Here is a 14,661-nt window from a genome sequence, read left to right as displayed (position 1 = left end):
CTGATTAGGACATAAGTCAATGGGCTGACTCCCTGATCAGTGCCCTGATAACTGAACTAGGGAGCAGATTGAGACGCATCCTACGTAACTCTCTGAAACCACGTGCAACAAGGAAACGTGTATCCAGATAATGTGTCACCAACTTATCAAGTTTATGTGTAAGGGTATTTAACTATTTGACTAAATTCTTCAACCAAGAATCGGACTATTTGTTCCTCTGATTGTAGGCCTAGTAGGCTATATAAATGTAAGATACCTTCTGTCAGGATCATTTAAATTACTTTAGATAAGCTTTCATTATTTCCAAAAAGGAATACGTTTTCTGGATCTATAAAGGCAAGGTTGAAGGAAGTAGCTACTGCAAAAAAATGATATACTACCATAAAAAAAAAAAAAAAAAAAAAATGCAATATGAATTTGTGTTAAATTTGTGCATCTTAGCTCCGCTGTGACCAGAAATAGTTTGTTGGAGTTACACAAAGACAATGTAACAAAAGCAAGAAATGTAATGTAAGTAGTAGCGACTGGAATGTAATTGAGGTCACATAAACACAGGGATTTCCAAACATTTTTGTCATTCGAACACTTTTTATTTTACTATAACACTAAAAGAATTTTATTTGAAGTACACCCTGAGACACTTATTATTTAAATCATTTAACTAGGCTACACATTGACATGTTCATGCTTGTTCATTAAATGGCCACATGGCATGCTGATGCTGATTAACAAATAAAATGGTGACACTTTATTTTACAGTGTCCTTTACACGTTACATGTAGCCTAGTAACTAACTACAATTATGTATATGCAACTAACTAACCCTAAACCAAACCTATTCCTAACCCTATTTAATATTATGCAGTAATCAATCTATATTTACACTGTAATGAGGACACCTTAAAATAAAGTGTAACCTGATAATGATCTATAGATCAGTGAGTGTAAACGTTACAGTCACCTGTCACAGTTGCTAGGCCACAAGAACAATCCTCAGTAGGCTAGACTGTCCCACTTAACAAATATCTCAGTCCGAAATTAGCAGCCTCCAAAGGTGTTGCCTTTGAAGTCCGAGTCCTGCAAAGGATGTAGCCTTTGAATTGGGACACCGCCCTAGGTTATTTTGAATCAGTAATTACATCCAGGGCGTTAATGTTATGCTCACCAGCCACTAGTAGCTAGTGGTTTTCCTGGGTTTACATGAATACTCCCCAAGACCGACATTATTTTGTGTGTATTTGACTGTTAAAGGTCAATATTTAACATAAGAACTTAATGTAGCCTAGTACTAAGAGATGGCTTTATGTGCACGCTCTTTGGGTGTGAGAATAAAATCTGAGGGAATTAGTAAAATTGCACAATCCACCAACCCCGCGAGTGAGTGACTGAGGGGAGGCAGGTTTGTGAGTCAACTCGCTGTCGGCTAAACGAGAGAGCGAGAAAGTGCCACTGGTATCGTGCATCTATTCTGCGGAAAAACAGTACAGTAAAAAGTGTTTCAGATATTTCAGTACTGATATATATACACAGTACAGGCCAAAAGTTTGGACACATTACTATTTGTAATGTTTTTGAAAGAAGTTTCTTCTGCTCATCAAGCCTGCATTTATTTGATCAAAAATACAGATTTTTTTTTTAAATATTGTGATATATTATTACAATTTAAAATATTTGGTTTTCATTTTATTATATTTTAAATTATTATTTATTTCTGTGATGTAAAGCTGAATTTTTAAGGATCAGCCCTCCAGTCTTCAGTGTCACATGATCCTTCAGAAATCATTCTAATATTCTGATTTATTATGAGTGTTGGAAACAGATCTGCTGCCTAATATCTGAGATCAATTAAAGGTTCAAAAGAACTGCATTTATTCAAAATAAAAACATATTTTCAAATAATATAAATCTCCTTTACTGTCTATTTTTATCAATTTAACACATCCTTGCTGAATAAAATTATTGATTTATAAAAAAAAGGAAAAAATTGACCAAATTACTGACCAGTAGTGTATTGTTGTTACAAAATATTTCTATTTTTAAAACATTTGCTTCTTTTTTTCTTTCTTTTTTCAACTTTTTAATTCTTATTTTATTAATCAAAGTATTATACAAAAAAGTATCACAAGTTATAAAAAAAATATTAAGCAGCAGAATTGTTTCCAACTTTGAAAATGAATTCTCATAATGATTTCTGAAGGATCATGTGACACTGAAGACTGGAGTAATGATCCTGAAAATTCAGCTTTGCATCACAGAAATAAATGATCATTTAAAGTATAATAAATTGAAAACCAGTTATTTTAAATTGTAATAATATATCACAATATTAATTGTTTTCTGTATTTTTGATCAAATAAATGCAGGCTTGATGAGCAGAAGAAACTTCTTTCAAAAACATTACAAATGTGTCGAAACCTTTGACCTGTACTATATATATATATATATATATATATATATATATATATATTGCACTTGTTGTTGTTGTTGTTGTTTTTAGATGCACTTAGTTTTTAGTTCTTTTAAGAATAGGGTACAATTGAAAATTATACACTCACCTAAAGGATTATTAGGAACACCATACTAATACTGTGTTTGACCCCCTTTCACCTTCAGAACTGCCTTAATTCTATGTGGCATTGATTCAACAAGGCGCTGAAAGCAGTGGCTTTTAAACGATACCCAATTGACACTATAAGGGGCCTAAAGTGTACCAAGAAAACATCCCCCACACCATTACACCACCACCAGAAGGCTGCGCAGTGGTAACAAGGCATGATGGATCCATGGATCTCTTTCTGTTTACCATCCTAATGTCTCAACAGAAATCGAGACTCATCAGACCAGGCAACATTTTTCCAGCCTTCAAATGTCCAATTTTGGTGAGCTTGTGCAAATTGTAGCCTCTTTTTCCTATTTGTAGTGGAGATGAGTGGTACCCGGTGGGGTCTTCTGCTGTTGTAGCCCATCCACCTCAAGGTTGTGCGTGTTGTGGCTTCACAAATGCTTTGCTGCATACCTTGGTTGTAACGAGTGGTTATTTCAGTCAAAGTTGCTCATCTATCAGCTTGAATCAGTCGGCCCATGACCTCTAGCATCAACAAGGCATTTTCGCCCACAGGACTGCTGAATACTGGATGAACATTTTATGCATAAAACAAAATAATTTACTTCAAAATATTGTCTTAGTCAATTACTTTAACACTTGTTTCTTAGGTACATATTGGTAGGGAATAACTTGCAGGGGCCTGATTTGTAGCAGGACATAGACAAGCCTTCTGGAAGTGGCAGCCGCAGCCCCAATTTCTAGGTATAATTTGGGCGTGATGGGTGGAGCTATGGTATCTAACCCTATCTATCTCTAGCCATCCACCCACTAGGTCCACAGAGGAGGAGCCGGACTATGTCAAGCGAAACCCATGACATCCAGAGATGGTGAACTAGATGTCATTTTGGCTCTGCAGTGAGCATCACCACTTGGATCTGTATGTAACCACCGTTTCGAGCTCTTGACACAAGATACTAGCCTATCCCAGACCAGTGCAGCCATCCACCAGTTTCATATTATTTAAAGGGAACATTCTATAAATACAATATCAAATCTTTAAAATGATTCAAATATAAGCATACAACCACAAGCTATTATTAATGTAAAAAGTAAATGTGACAAGTTTGTTTTTTAATGAAGTAGCCTAAAGTCACACAACATTAATAAAACAGTTGCCTGTGTAAGCCTGTAGCCATAGTGGCATTTAGAGGTGGGTCATTTCTCTGTGTAAGCCTGTCATTGTGCAAATGTTCATGCACTGACCCACGCGCATGAAGACAAACCAGTCCACAACTTACTGCCAGTAACGATGCGCTCTCTCGCCCTGAGCTTCTCGTTTGCACTCCAGTGCTTCGTTCTCCAAGGCGCATCAGAGTACTCTTCAAAATCCGATCTGGAATACGAATTTGGGGACTACCGTGGCAAGTTCTGCATCGACGAGCAAGGTTTTGTTTATGGCATCGGAGAGGTTTATTATCCGAGCTCCACAGCGTGTCCCTGCACCTGCACAGAGGATGGACCCGTGTGTATCAGACCCAAGTGCCCGCGTATACACCCGAGATGCACGCGCATCAAATACAAGTCGTGCTGTCCCGTGTGTGAAGCTGTCAGTAAAGTTTGCGTGTATGAAGGCAAAACTTACAGAATGCTGGAGGAATTTAGGGTGAGTCAGGAAAATGTTCATCCTGGAAAATACATTTCACTATAGGCTATTTGTCAAAACTGATTTTATAAAAAATGACCGGTTTCTTTTCTTTTCTTTTCTTTTCTTTTCTTTTCTTTTCTTTTCTTTTCTTTTCTTTTCTTTTCTTTTCTTTTCTTTTGTAACTGATGTCCTTAGGTTTATCAAAACAATGTACAAATTATAATATAGCATGGAATAACGACCTTTTCAATATTTTTTCCCCTTCACAACTCTCCACACTTTTCATGGAATGTATACTAAGTTTCAAGTTGGGAGATAATATTTATTGCATGATAATTGTATAATATCTGTATTTTGTTTGACTCTAGTCCATGTTTAAATTCTCTTTAAAGGTAATAGTTACTTATATTTACACTTTCAAAAATGAGTACAAAATCGTACCTTTTAAGGTACTAGTGGCCGCCAATGGGATGGTCCCTGGCCTTAAGTATAGATTTTTGTACCTTTAAGTATTGGAAAGCAATGGTATTATTGTACCCTAATGACCATTTGTGTACCTTTAAAGGTATAGTTAATTGTTTTGTTCCCAAATAAACAACATTGTACCTCCACTGTACCTTTTTTATGAGAGTGTACATTAATGTATTTGGCATGTTCCCATGTAAAATAGTTGTCACCCTGTGAGCGTTGCCGGTGTGAGGTCAACAGAGAAGTTTACTGCACCATCTCCGGCTGTCCTGCCTTACATTGTGTAAATCCTGTATACGAACCCAACCATTGCTGTCCTGTTTGCAAAAACGGTGAGAGTCCTTACACATGCATCAATACACGTGCATCCAATGTAATGTTTTTACAAACTCCATCACATGCATCTAGTGTTTTGAGAGACATGTAGGCTAGGTTGTGTTATGCAACTCACAAGGATCAATGGTGAAGTTTCATTGGTGATGTGGAGCACTTACCTCTTGTTTTCGATCGATTTGTTACTGCATAGTTCACAGTGATGTCATGGAAAAGAATGATGCAATGGAATTGTTCATAGATTGCTTACTACCAACATGCCGTCTATAAATAGGAACCAGTTCACTGCATGCTGGGATGGCACAGGCACCATGGGGCATTAGGCCATCCCTCACAACAGAAGGCAAGAGGAGGACAGATTGTGTGTGCACTGTTTATCCAGAACTGGGTATATAATGTGTATCAATTTCAAAACACGTAAAAACATAATGCATTAGTGGCCGTCTGCCTGGCAATTTCTATTCAAGAGCAATAGTGGGATCCCAGCAAGCATTTTTGCGTTTAATAGACGTCTATATCCCTGGCGTCTAGGCTAAAACAAGTTTGGGCAATCAGTGAAAATTTAATAGACATCTAACTAGTGTTGTAGTACTTAAGACCAGTCTTGGTCTTGAGACTGGTCTCTGTCCCGATCACACTCGGTCTCGTCTCTATCTCAGATTTAGAGGACTCAGTATTTTGTCTCGAGACCAGTCAAGACCACAACTGCTATATTACTAAATTGTCTGTGCCTTGTCTGATTTATTTATTATTATAATTAATGTGATTGAATGTAAAACTTGCTGCTTTAGATGCAATCAACTTATTTCTAATTCAATTGATTTATTGTGCACATTCAGAAATTAATGAGGATTGTGTACAAAATGTCACCAAATTAATAGAGATGATCGAAAAATTCAAGATATTGTTGCAAAAAAGTACTAGTATGAGATCTGTATTTTTATATTATAACATGATAGAGCTGCTTTCACACATTTGAGCATGATTGCAAACATGATATTGCTTTTATAAAAACATTCAATCATTTTTTTTTAAATCTGTATTGTTGTAAAATCTAAAATTGTATCTTCTGTATCACTTCTGCAGTGCGAAGATTCATTTTGTTGTTAAATATTTGATTGGTTACAGCTCTATATGTCTTATTCTAATTATAGTTATTGATTTAAAAAAGTAATTTCTCAGGTGTTAATGTGGCTCTTTATGAATTTAAGGAGTGCTGGTCTGGTCTTGACTCGTCTCTCCCTGCCTTCGTCTCAGCACACATTGGTCTTGGTCTCGACTTGGTCTCGGATGGTGGTACACTATACATCTAACTATAGTCCAAGAAATGAAACCAAACACCTTATAAGCACTGTTTACGTTGCTGACATGATAGAATAGCATACATCTAAGCTATTTTGGCAAAAAAAAAATTGAAGGTTATATTTTGGCTAGAAGGGGGTTAATCAGCCGGACTATATTGGGTCTATAGATAAACTTTTTTCTGGGATATTTCACCCAAAAATGACAATGATATCATCATTTACTTACCATCTTGTTGTTCCAAACCTGCATGACATTCTTTTATCCTGTGGAAGTTAAAAACTTGTGTTCACATAACAAGTGCCACAAAAGTCACCAAGTTTCGTACCATTCCAATAAAGTAAACATTTTCAGTCAGAAGGTTAAATGTATAAAAACAGTGTTCCACAACAAAGTTAGTCATGCCGGTTCAGAAGGACATGAGTAAATGCTGACAGAATTTTCATTTTTAGGCAAACTATTATAAGAGTAGCTATAATTCCACCCAAAGACTGATGCTCCTGTCTCCTCTTCAAAGGGCCAAACTGCTTTGCTGGAAACCGCGTGATCTCAGCTGGAGAGCGTGTGGAGATCGATGAGCAGACGGTGTGTTTCTGCACCTACCAGGATGGAACGTGGCAGGCGCACCCTCACGCTACCTGTGAGGAGCGACAGCGAGCAGACAATGAAGCCACTGACTCCGACAACACATCCAAACAGATGGAGGAGCAGGAGAAAGAGAGAGTGTTCCTGCCCAGGCTGGAAGCCATCCCATGAAGGGAAGTGTGCCTGGCAGCAGCTCTCCTGACATGGGGATGCAGAGCACATGCAGTGTCTGTGCCCAGGGTAAATGCAACCTGCACTGGGATAACTGCCAATGCTGACCTCTTTAGCCAACCTCACCCTGACCCAGATCCGCAACCCTCTGAGAAGCAACAAGCAATAGCAATATCACAATGTTCCATTAATCTTTGATGATAATCATAAATGTTTCATGAGCACCAAATCAAGATGTTAGAATGATTTCGGAAGGATCATGTGAAGATTGGAGCAATCAGGAATAAATTACATTTTAAAACATTTAAATAGAAAACATTTGTTGTAAATTGTAACAATATTTCACAATATAATAGTTTAACTGCATTGTTGATTAAATAAATGCAGCCTTGGTCAGCACAAGAGACTTTTAAAAACATTAAAAAAGTCTTACCGACCCCAAACCTTTGAACGGTAGTGAATGTGTGCATATTACTGGATATCATTTTGTCTACTTATTAAGATGCAGTTATACAGCATTATATTTAAAAATGGAGCGCTGTATTTATTAAAAAAAAAAATCTCCCATTTTTCCATCTCCTTCTTTTAGCATGCTGTTGAATTTTTGGTTGACTTTTTATTCTATGGACAATATGATGTGTTTAATTAATAATTTCAATGTTCATTCCAACAGATTTTACAATTATTAGATATAACTAGTAAAATGTTGTTATCCAAAAAGTTGATAAATGTATTTGTTTAGATGGGAAGTGCTGCATGCAATGATAAACACTTATTTTCAAAGGGCTGGTCAAATGGAAACATATAATTTATGTAATAAAACACCTCAGGTTTGAGTATTTTCTCTTTGTTTGAACATCTCATTGCATCTTTGATGTTTTGTTGATTTTACCTATTCATTAGAAATTCTCTTCAAATGCAGCATGTAAATATAATGGCAACTTTGTCTTTATGAATTATAAACATAGACATTTTCTTTCTGTTTAAATGGTGACAGTATCAACTGTGAGTCAGAACTCTTAGGCAGTAATTTCCATCCCAAATAATTCATATATACACTTTCAAATTTCATGTTTAATCCAATGCCATTTATTTATTTGTGAAATTAACTATCTGAGTGAAACTTTGTAAAAAAATTTTTTAAATAAAAAATAAAAACAAAAGTAGCTTACTTTTTCAAATGAAGATTCAAAAATTATTCTATTTCATTTTTCTAATTTCACTTCACTTCTCTAATTTCAATCATTTTTTTAATTCACAGATTATGTTGTGAATAACAATATATAGCTAACACACAAAAGTTTAACATGGATTTCAATTGTAGTAGACTATGTCTGTGAAGTCTACAAAAGCTGCAAAACCTGACTATCATTTTCAATATGTCTTACACGTTTCTGTATATTATCACATGATTAACGACAATGTATTTTGTTTCAATTTGGATCTCACACATAATTTCATTTGGATTACTGAGTTACTGAAATGTAATAGCGAGATAAAGGCGACATACGCGACGCTAGGTGGCGATGCACAGGCAATGACGTTGAAGTTTGTGCCGGATGCTGTGAGATCTGTGGTGCGCGCACGATTATATCCCATCATTCCTTTCTCTCTCTTCCTCTTTCCCTTTCGGCGACAATGTCTAAGAGAGGTAAGAAACACACATGAAAATCCATAATCATCCTTGAAATGAGATCTGCTGAAGCCCCCTTACTCAATAAATGGGTTTAACTGATAATAGAGTAGTTATATTTTCGATATATTGGTGTTCGTTCTCAATTATATAGTTGATTAAAAAAAAAAACCTTTGCCGCTAGCGGAGAAGCCATGTTTGCTAAGTACGCAGACCCAAGCTCGTGGAGCCTGTAGTGGGGTGATTAAACATTTAATACGCAAACATTGTTGTGCGAAAGCAAGTCTGGAACACGGTTTCATTATAATTGGTATGTGAAATAAAGATTGTGACTTAAAAAACTAGGTGCGAGAGTACTGGACTTGTAACATGCAGCTAAGCAGGTAGACGCTCGGCTAAATGGTGACTGGTTGATATCGCTCAGTAGCTTTTGGTAACTTTAGACAAATTCACACAAACGATTTATCGGACAGGGCAAGCACACTGTTTATTTTATAGTTTATGAAATATTGTCCTCATAAATGTGTCTGTGTTGGTGAATTGTTAAGCAGCAACAAACGTCAGTAAATTGTAAACGTGCAGCAGTATTGCAAACAATTAGGCATTTGCAGACTTAAGTTAAATAGTCCCTGAAAAGACCCGTATTTTTACACGCGTTGTTCCAAACACATTTAACGTTTTTGTTTTTTTTATTTTAGGTTGAATGACATTGTCATCACTCATGGTCTTTTTTTATATGATTGAAGCCATTATCACTTGGAATATTACTAGATCCCCTCCGATTATTTTGTAATGAGGTTGGAATATTTTTAATAATGTAAAAGGCTTGTGGCTTTGCTGTTGTCTTGGCCAACAGTTTTTTAATGACCGCTGTCAGAATGATTTTATTTCTAAGTGGAATTTTAAAGGCTCTAAGATTTTTGGATTAAAACGTCCAAAAAACACTTTGAACAATGGTATATATTTTTTTGGATTGTGTACTTCTATTATCCTATTCTAGATGTTTTCAAAAATGTTGACATCCAGAGAAATAAACAATTATAACAGATGTAGGCTATAAATAACTGTTACCTTTATTACCCTCGATTTTCAGATTCTATTTTGTAGAAACCATAAAACCAAAGACGCTTTATGCGTTTTATTTTAAAAAGGGTAAGCAACTGTTTGGATGCATTCATCGACAGAACTAGTATTAGTTATGCATCTCAACGCATTGTCTTGTTTAAATCTCGGTTTCTTGATTTACCGTGAGTCACGTTACCATTTTTTACCATGCCTAATTGTTCTAGTTTACAGCAGTGTGCAACAAGTGTCTAATAGTAGCCGCCGGATGAACGCGCAGAGTAGCATTGTAACATCATTTTCAACACAGTTATCTAATATGATATAACAGATCCGAGACCGTTAGCCTACATATGCAAAAGTGGAAGAAATGAAAGCACTCGAATGTGGAATAATAAAAGCTCTGCGTGTTGTCAAGCTATGCATTTTTTTTGATTAAACAAATTCTTAATAAACTTTTTGCCTCTAGCAGTGAAAAGTTGCACAGTGGCTTTAAGTCACAATTACTTGTGGCTGTAGATTTGATAACTTAATAAAACATCATACAGGCTTGCTAAAAAACAAATTTCATTGGCATGTTTTGATTGTTTGAATTTATGGTCACATTTTTTTGTCTTCCTGTTCAGGACGTGGTGGGTCATCGGGAGCCAAGTTCCGTATTTCACTGGGTCTCCCGGTGGGAGCGGTCATAAACTGCGCTGACAACACAGGTATGAGATCTTCCAGCATTGGGCATGTGTGCTTTTAGTCCTTCTCAAAAGCACTTGCTTTGTCTGATCAGTGGCTGGGTGAGTCGTCATAGAAGGAATAGTAAATCCCATTGCTCTTGGGTGAGATGGCAGGTGCTATGTGCTGTACAATCTCAATCCGTGATGGAACAAATGTTTGAGGTTTGTCGTAGGCTTTTTCTTGGCTGAGGGTTGGCAGACTCGTATGCCCATTGAACTTGCAGCATGAAAATATAACTTCACTATAGGCAATGAAGTTGGTCTTCATGCAGATAACTCCAATGATCTGTGGCTTCTCTATTGCTTAGGTGCTAAGAACCTGTACATCATATCCGTCAAAGGCATCAAGGGTCGTTTGAACAGGCTCCCTGCCGCTGGTGTGGGTGACATGGTTATGGCCACAGTGAAGAAAGGCAAGCCAGAGCTCAGGAAAAAGGGTGAGTGTTTTCAGAGACAGTTTCAACTGTTCTTTGATGGCTTTGGCTTAAAGTTCACGTGCTAATACACAGGTCCCCTTTTTATCCAGTGCATCCTGCAGTGGTGATACGACAGCGGAAGTCGTATCGGCGAAAAGATGGTGTGTTTCTTTACTTTGAAGACAATGCAGGGGTCATAGTGAATAACAAAGGAGAAATGAAAGGTGTGTTATATTTTCAGATCTCTTAAGTATCCTTCTCAAAAGCACTTGCTTTGTCTGATCGGTGGCTGGGTGAGTCGTCGTAGAAGGAATAGTAAATCCCATTGCTCTTGGGTGAGATGGCAGGTGCTATGTGCTGTTGAATCTCAATCCGTGATGGAACATTTCACTTCTTTTCTTGACGCCTATCATTTAAATTTTCAGGTTTAGTTCAGGTTTAGTGCCTGAATTGTTTGTTTCTCTTATTTTAGGCTCTGCTATCACAGGACCTGTAGCCAAGGAATGTGCAGACCTCTGGCCCAGGATTGCTTCCAATGCGGGTAGCATTGCCTGAGCACAAATGTGGCTTGTCGTTTTCAATAAAATGCTCAAAGTTTACACAAGTGTCTCTGTCTGTTGATTGCAGGAAAATGTCTTGAGACTAATCCAATCAAAAACATTACTTTTAATTGTATAGTGATTGTATAACATTTAAGCCATTTTATGCAAAAGTTAAGATTTTACAGTTTTTGTAGGCCATATTAAGAGGTTTTGTTCTCTCAAAAAGGAAAATTCTCTTTAATTACTCGCCCTCATGTTGACCTTTCTTCATCTTCCGAACAAAAAATAAGATTTTTGACATCCAAGAATTTTCTGACCCCCTTCATAGACAGGTGTTGAATTACTACCTTTCTGGACCTTAAAGTGGTAAAGGCATTGTTAAAAAAAGTCTGAGACTACAGTGCAGTGTTCCTTAATTTTATGAAGTGACAATATTTTTGTGCAAAAACTTTAACCAAAAATTTATTTTGAAATCTGACATGATGCATTTCAGCTCTTGGAAAAAGAGCTCCAATGGACCGGAAATATATGAGGAAAAATGATCGCAAATGTGCTTTTAACCAAAATGTCGCCAGCTATGATGAATTCAGGTAAGTTTCTGATTTGTAGTGTAATTTATATTTCTGATTTGTAGTGTAATTTATATTAACTGATACTTTAATTTTACCAGGTAGCTGCTGAATGTCTCATTTTATATATATATATATATATATATATATATATATAGCCTCTTGATAGAAAGGACATCTCTGGTGGAAAAGTGCTTCAACTGAAGAGTTCCAGGTGAGACATTTTACAAAGCCTGTTACCTAGTATATGTTCTCTTACGTATGATGGATAATCTGGACGCTATATCACACCAAAGGTCATACCCTCTTGACAATGAAATGTATGACTAACTTTATTCTGTCTTTAGCCAGAGTTATTTGAGATCCAGCCAAGAAGTGCATCAGAATTCATCCGTGAGTGGCGCAGGTTTGCGGGGAGATCATTTGATAAGTACAGTCTGCTTGTGAGTCTGGGAGGCAAGGCGTTGCAGGAAATCTTCAGCACTGAGGTTGGCTTTGGTCTTCTTGGGGAGTTCTTTTTGATTCTGTAAAACTCTTAAATCGGGAGATGAGGAAAAAGTGACAATCTACAAGTTGCAGGAGAAGAATATCATGTTTCTAAAAATGATACTTCAGTAGTTTGTGAGGCCAGTCTGACACATGGAGGATGACATGACTGACTTTAAGGGTTAATGGGGAAATATGGCATTAAAAAAAGTTATATTAAAAACTTGTTGTTTTTTTGCTGTACAATCGCCATTTGTGATGGAAAAAATATTTGAGGTTTGTCATGCTAAAATCAAAAAAATGTTGTCTTCCTGTTCAGGACGTCGTGGTGGGTCATCGGGAGCCAAGTTCTGTGGGTCTCCCGGCGGGAGCGGTCATAAACTGCGCTGACTACACAGGTATGAGATCTTCCAGGATTGGGCTTGTTGTCCTTCTCAAAAGCACTTGCTTTGTCTGATCAGTGGCTGGGTGAGTCGTCATAGAAGGAATAGTAAATCCCATTGCTCTTGGGTGAGATGGCAGGTGCTATGTGCTGTTGAATCTCAATCCGTGATGGAACATTTTACTTAATGCCAGTCATTTTCAATTTTCAGATTTTGTTCAGGTTTAGTGCCTGAATTTTTTTCTTATTTTAGGATCTGCTATCACAGGACAGGTCAAAAAAAAGCCAAGGAATGTGCAGACCTCTGGCCCAGGATTGCTTCCAATGCGGGTAGCATTGCCTGAGCACAAATGTGGTTTGTCGTTTTCAATAAAATGATCAAAGTTTAAACAAGTGTCTCTGTCTGTTGATTGCAGGAAGATGTCTTAACATAAATTTAAATCTAATGTTTTGATTGTATGTGATTACATTTTATGCAAAAGTAAAGGTTTTACAAGCTTTGTTGTTTGGCATATTAAGGTTTAGTTTGATTTCACAACGTGGAAAATGCAATTGGATGGGAAATGCTGCATCTTGAGGACTGACAAAGTACATTAAAGCTAGATTTCTTCAGTGGTGCATTAACTTTGATTATAAACTTTGACATTAGTTCATGTTAGATAATTAGCATGAAATATGTTAATGGCCAGAATTTTGCCTATACATTCTTAACAGACTCCTTGGTTAATATACATAAGGAAAAAATGTTCTCCATCAAAAAGATGGAAAAATACAATGGCTTTTTTGAGTTACTGACTACAATGAGAGCTGCAATTTGAGAACGTATATGCTAAAATTAGCTGTTAGGCTGCAATTTAGTTTGTATTTATCGATTCTAATCATATCTACTAAGTTTTTAATAAAAGTTGATAACCCGATAGTCAAGCTTTTCTGGCAACTTCGAAGTACGTTTCGTGGTTGTCATCAGTGTTGGTAACCATTTCAAAGGAAATTGTAACGCTTGCCTAAAAAAAAAACTAGCTAATTATCGCCGGATGACGTCGTGCGTCAACTAGCATATCCGTGACGCCACCACGTCGTACTTGCGTCCTGGCTTTTCTCCTAATCTGTACTCACGTACTATATTTTAAAATAATACAGAATAGCCGGCTGTCTAATAAAGATGTTCTCATTTCCTATATATTTTTATTAGACAATAGAACACGTATGAAACGGTGAATTAATACATTTATATGTCTGTAAAATCTGAATTGAGAGATCAGAAACGGGTTGAACTAACTTTAAGCTCTGTAAAAGTGAGTAATACGTGATAAGCACGAGAAGAATGGAGATCAAAACTGTAAAAATAAATTATTTTAAATAAAACAAAGGTCGCAGATAAGTGATAAATCCATGTTCGTGTGCTGCTCGCTCATTTTTTCCGTCTGCTCCTCAGCCACTCACCAATTTCAAAGACCAAAGAGATGTGTGACAGCAGGTGAAAGCAAGACATCACGCTCGCAGGACAGTACTGGCGATTATGTAGTTTAGTTTCTGAGGTTTGTCCAAAAAGTCGCTAGGCGGTATTTGTTTTTGAAAAGAAAAAAAAAGTCGCTAAGTTGCCAAGACAGGTTGTCATGGAGACCAGTTTGTTGTAGAGGCGTGAGCTAGCTAGCAAGTTAGCTATATTTTTATTCGGTTAACCGACGAAGTTGTTGAATTTCTGTCTTTAGAGGTAAATAAAATGGTCAGTTAATTCTCAAGTTAAATTAGGTGATTTGTTACGGATATATTTTGGTAAACAGTAAGAGCTGG

At 36.8% G+C, this 14,661-nt stretch overlaps 3 protein-coding genes and 1 pseudogene across 3 annotated transcripts in view; all 4 read left to right on the top strand.

Annotated features, from left to right (window-relative positions):
- Positions 1-3,347: 3,347 nt before the first annotated feature.
- Positions 3,348-7,728, top strand: si:dkey-283b1.7 (brorin). Its single transcript, XM_067428952.1, has 3 exons — positions 3,348-4,208; positions 4,861-4,990; positions 6,811-7,728. The coding sequence occupies exons 1-3, from the start codon at positions 3,855-3,857 to the stop codon at positions 7,047-7,049; spliced, it is 723 nt and encodes a 240-aa protein (XP_067285053.1). The 5' UTR covers positions 3,348-3,854; the 3' UTR covers positions 7,050-7,728.
- An 899-nt stretch (positions 7,729-8,627) lies between these two features.
- Positions 8,628-11,492, top strand: rpl23 (ribosomal protein L23). The gene is made up of 5 exons (XM_067417305.1): positions 8,628-8,700; positions 10,371-10,454; positions 10,781-10,909; positions 10,999-11,112; positions 11,361-11,492. The coding sequence occupies exons 1-5, from the start codon at positions 8,688-8,690 to the stop codon at positions 11,441-11,443; spliced, it is 423 nt and encodes a 140-aa protein (XP_067273406.1). The 5' UTR covers positions 8,628-8,687; the 3' UTR covers positions 11,444-11,492.
- A 145-nt stretch (positions 11,493-11,637) lies between these two features.
- On the top strand, positions 11,638-13,260 carry LOC137048923 (coiled-coil domain-containing protein 103-like; annotated as a pseudogene).
- A 144-nt stretch (positions 13,261-13,404) lies between these two features.
- Positions 13,405-14,661, top strand: part of ccdc103 (coiled-coil domain containing 103) — a 2,401-nt gene continuing 1,144 nt past the window's right edge. The window contains exon 1 of the mRNA XM_067417293.1: positions 13,405-14,661. This exon is cut by the window's right edge and continues 144 nt beyond it. The gene's annotated coding sequence lies outside the window, so the exon portion shown is untranslated.

The sequence above is a fragment of the Pseudorasbora parva genome, chromosome 2 (genome assembly GCF_024679245.1).
Source record: "Pseudorasbora parva isolate DD20220531a chromosome 2, ASM2467924v1, whole genome shotgun sequence".
Taxonomy (NCBI): domain Eukaryota; kingdom Metazoa; phylum Chordata; class Actinopteri; order Cypriniformes; family Gobionidae; genus Pseudorasbora; species Pseudorasbora parva.
This window is presented reverse-complemented; position numbering and strand designations above follow the sequence as displayed.

Coding starts and splice junctions, on each gene's coding strand:
- rpl23 (XM_067417305.1), top strand. Junction 10,455..10,780: donor AAACTGCGCTGACAACACAG/GTATGAGATCTT, acceptor TCTATTGCTTAG/GTGCTAAGAACCTGTACATC. Junction 11,113..11,360: donor TAACAAAGGAGAAATGAAAG/GTGTGTTATATT, acceptor CTCTTATTTTAG/GCTCTGCTATCACAGGACCT.
- si:dkey-283b1.7 (XM_067428952.1), top strand. CDS start 3,855: ATGCGCTCTCTCGCCCTGAGCTTCTCGTTTGCACTCCAGTGCTTCGTT. Junction 4,209..4,860: donor GAATGCTGGAGGAATTTAGG/GTGAGTCAGGAA, acceptor CATGTAAAATAG/TTGTCACCCTGTGAGCGTTG. Junction 4,991..6,810: donor CTGTCCTGTTTGCAAAAACG/GTGAGAGTCCTT, acceptor TCCTCTTCAAAG/GGCCAAACTGCTTTGCTGGA.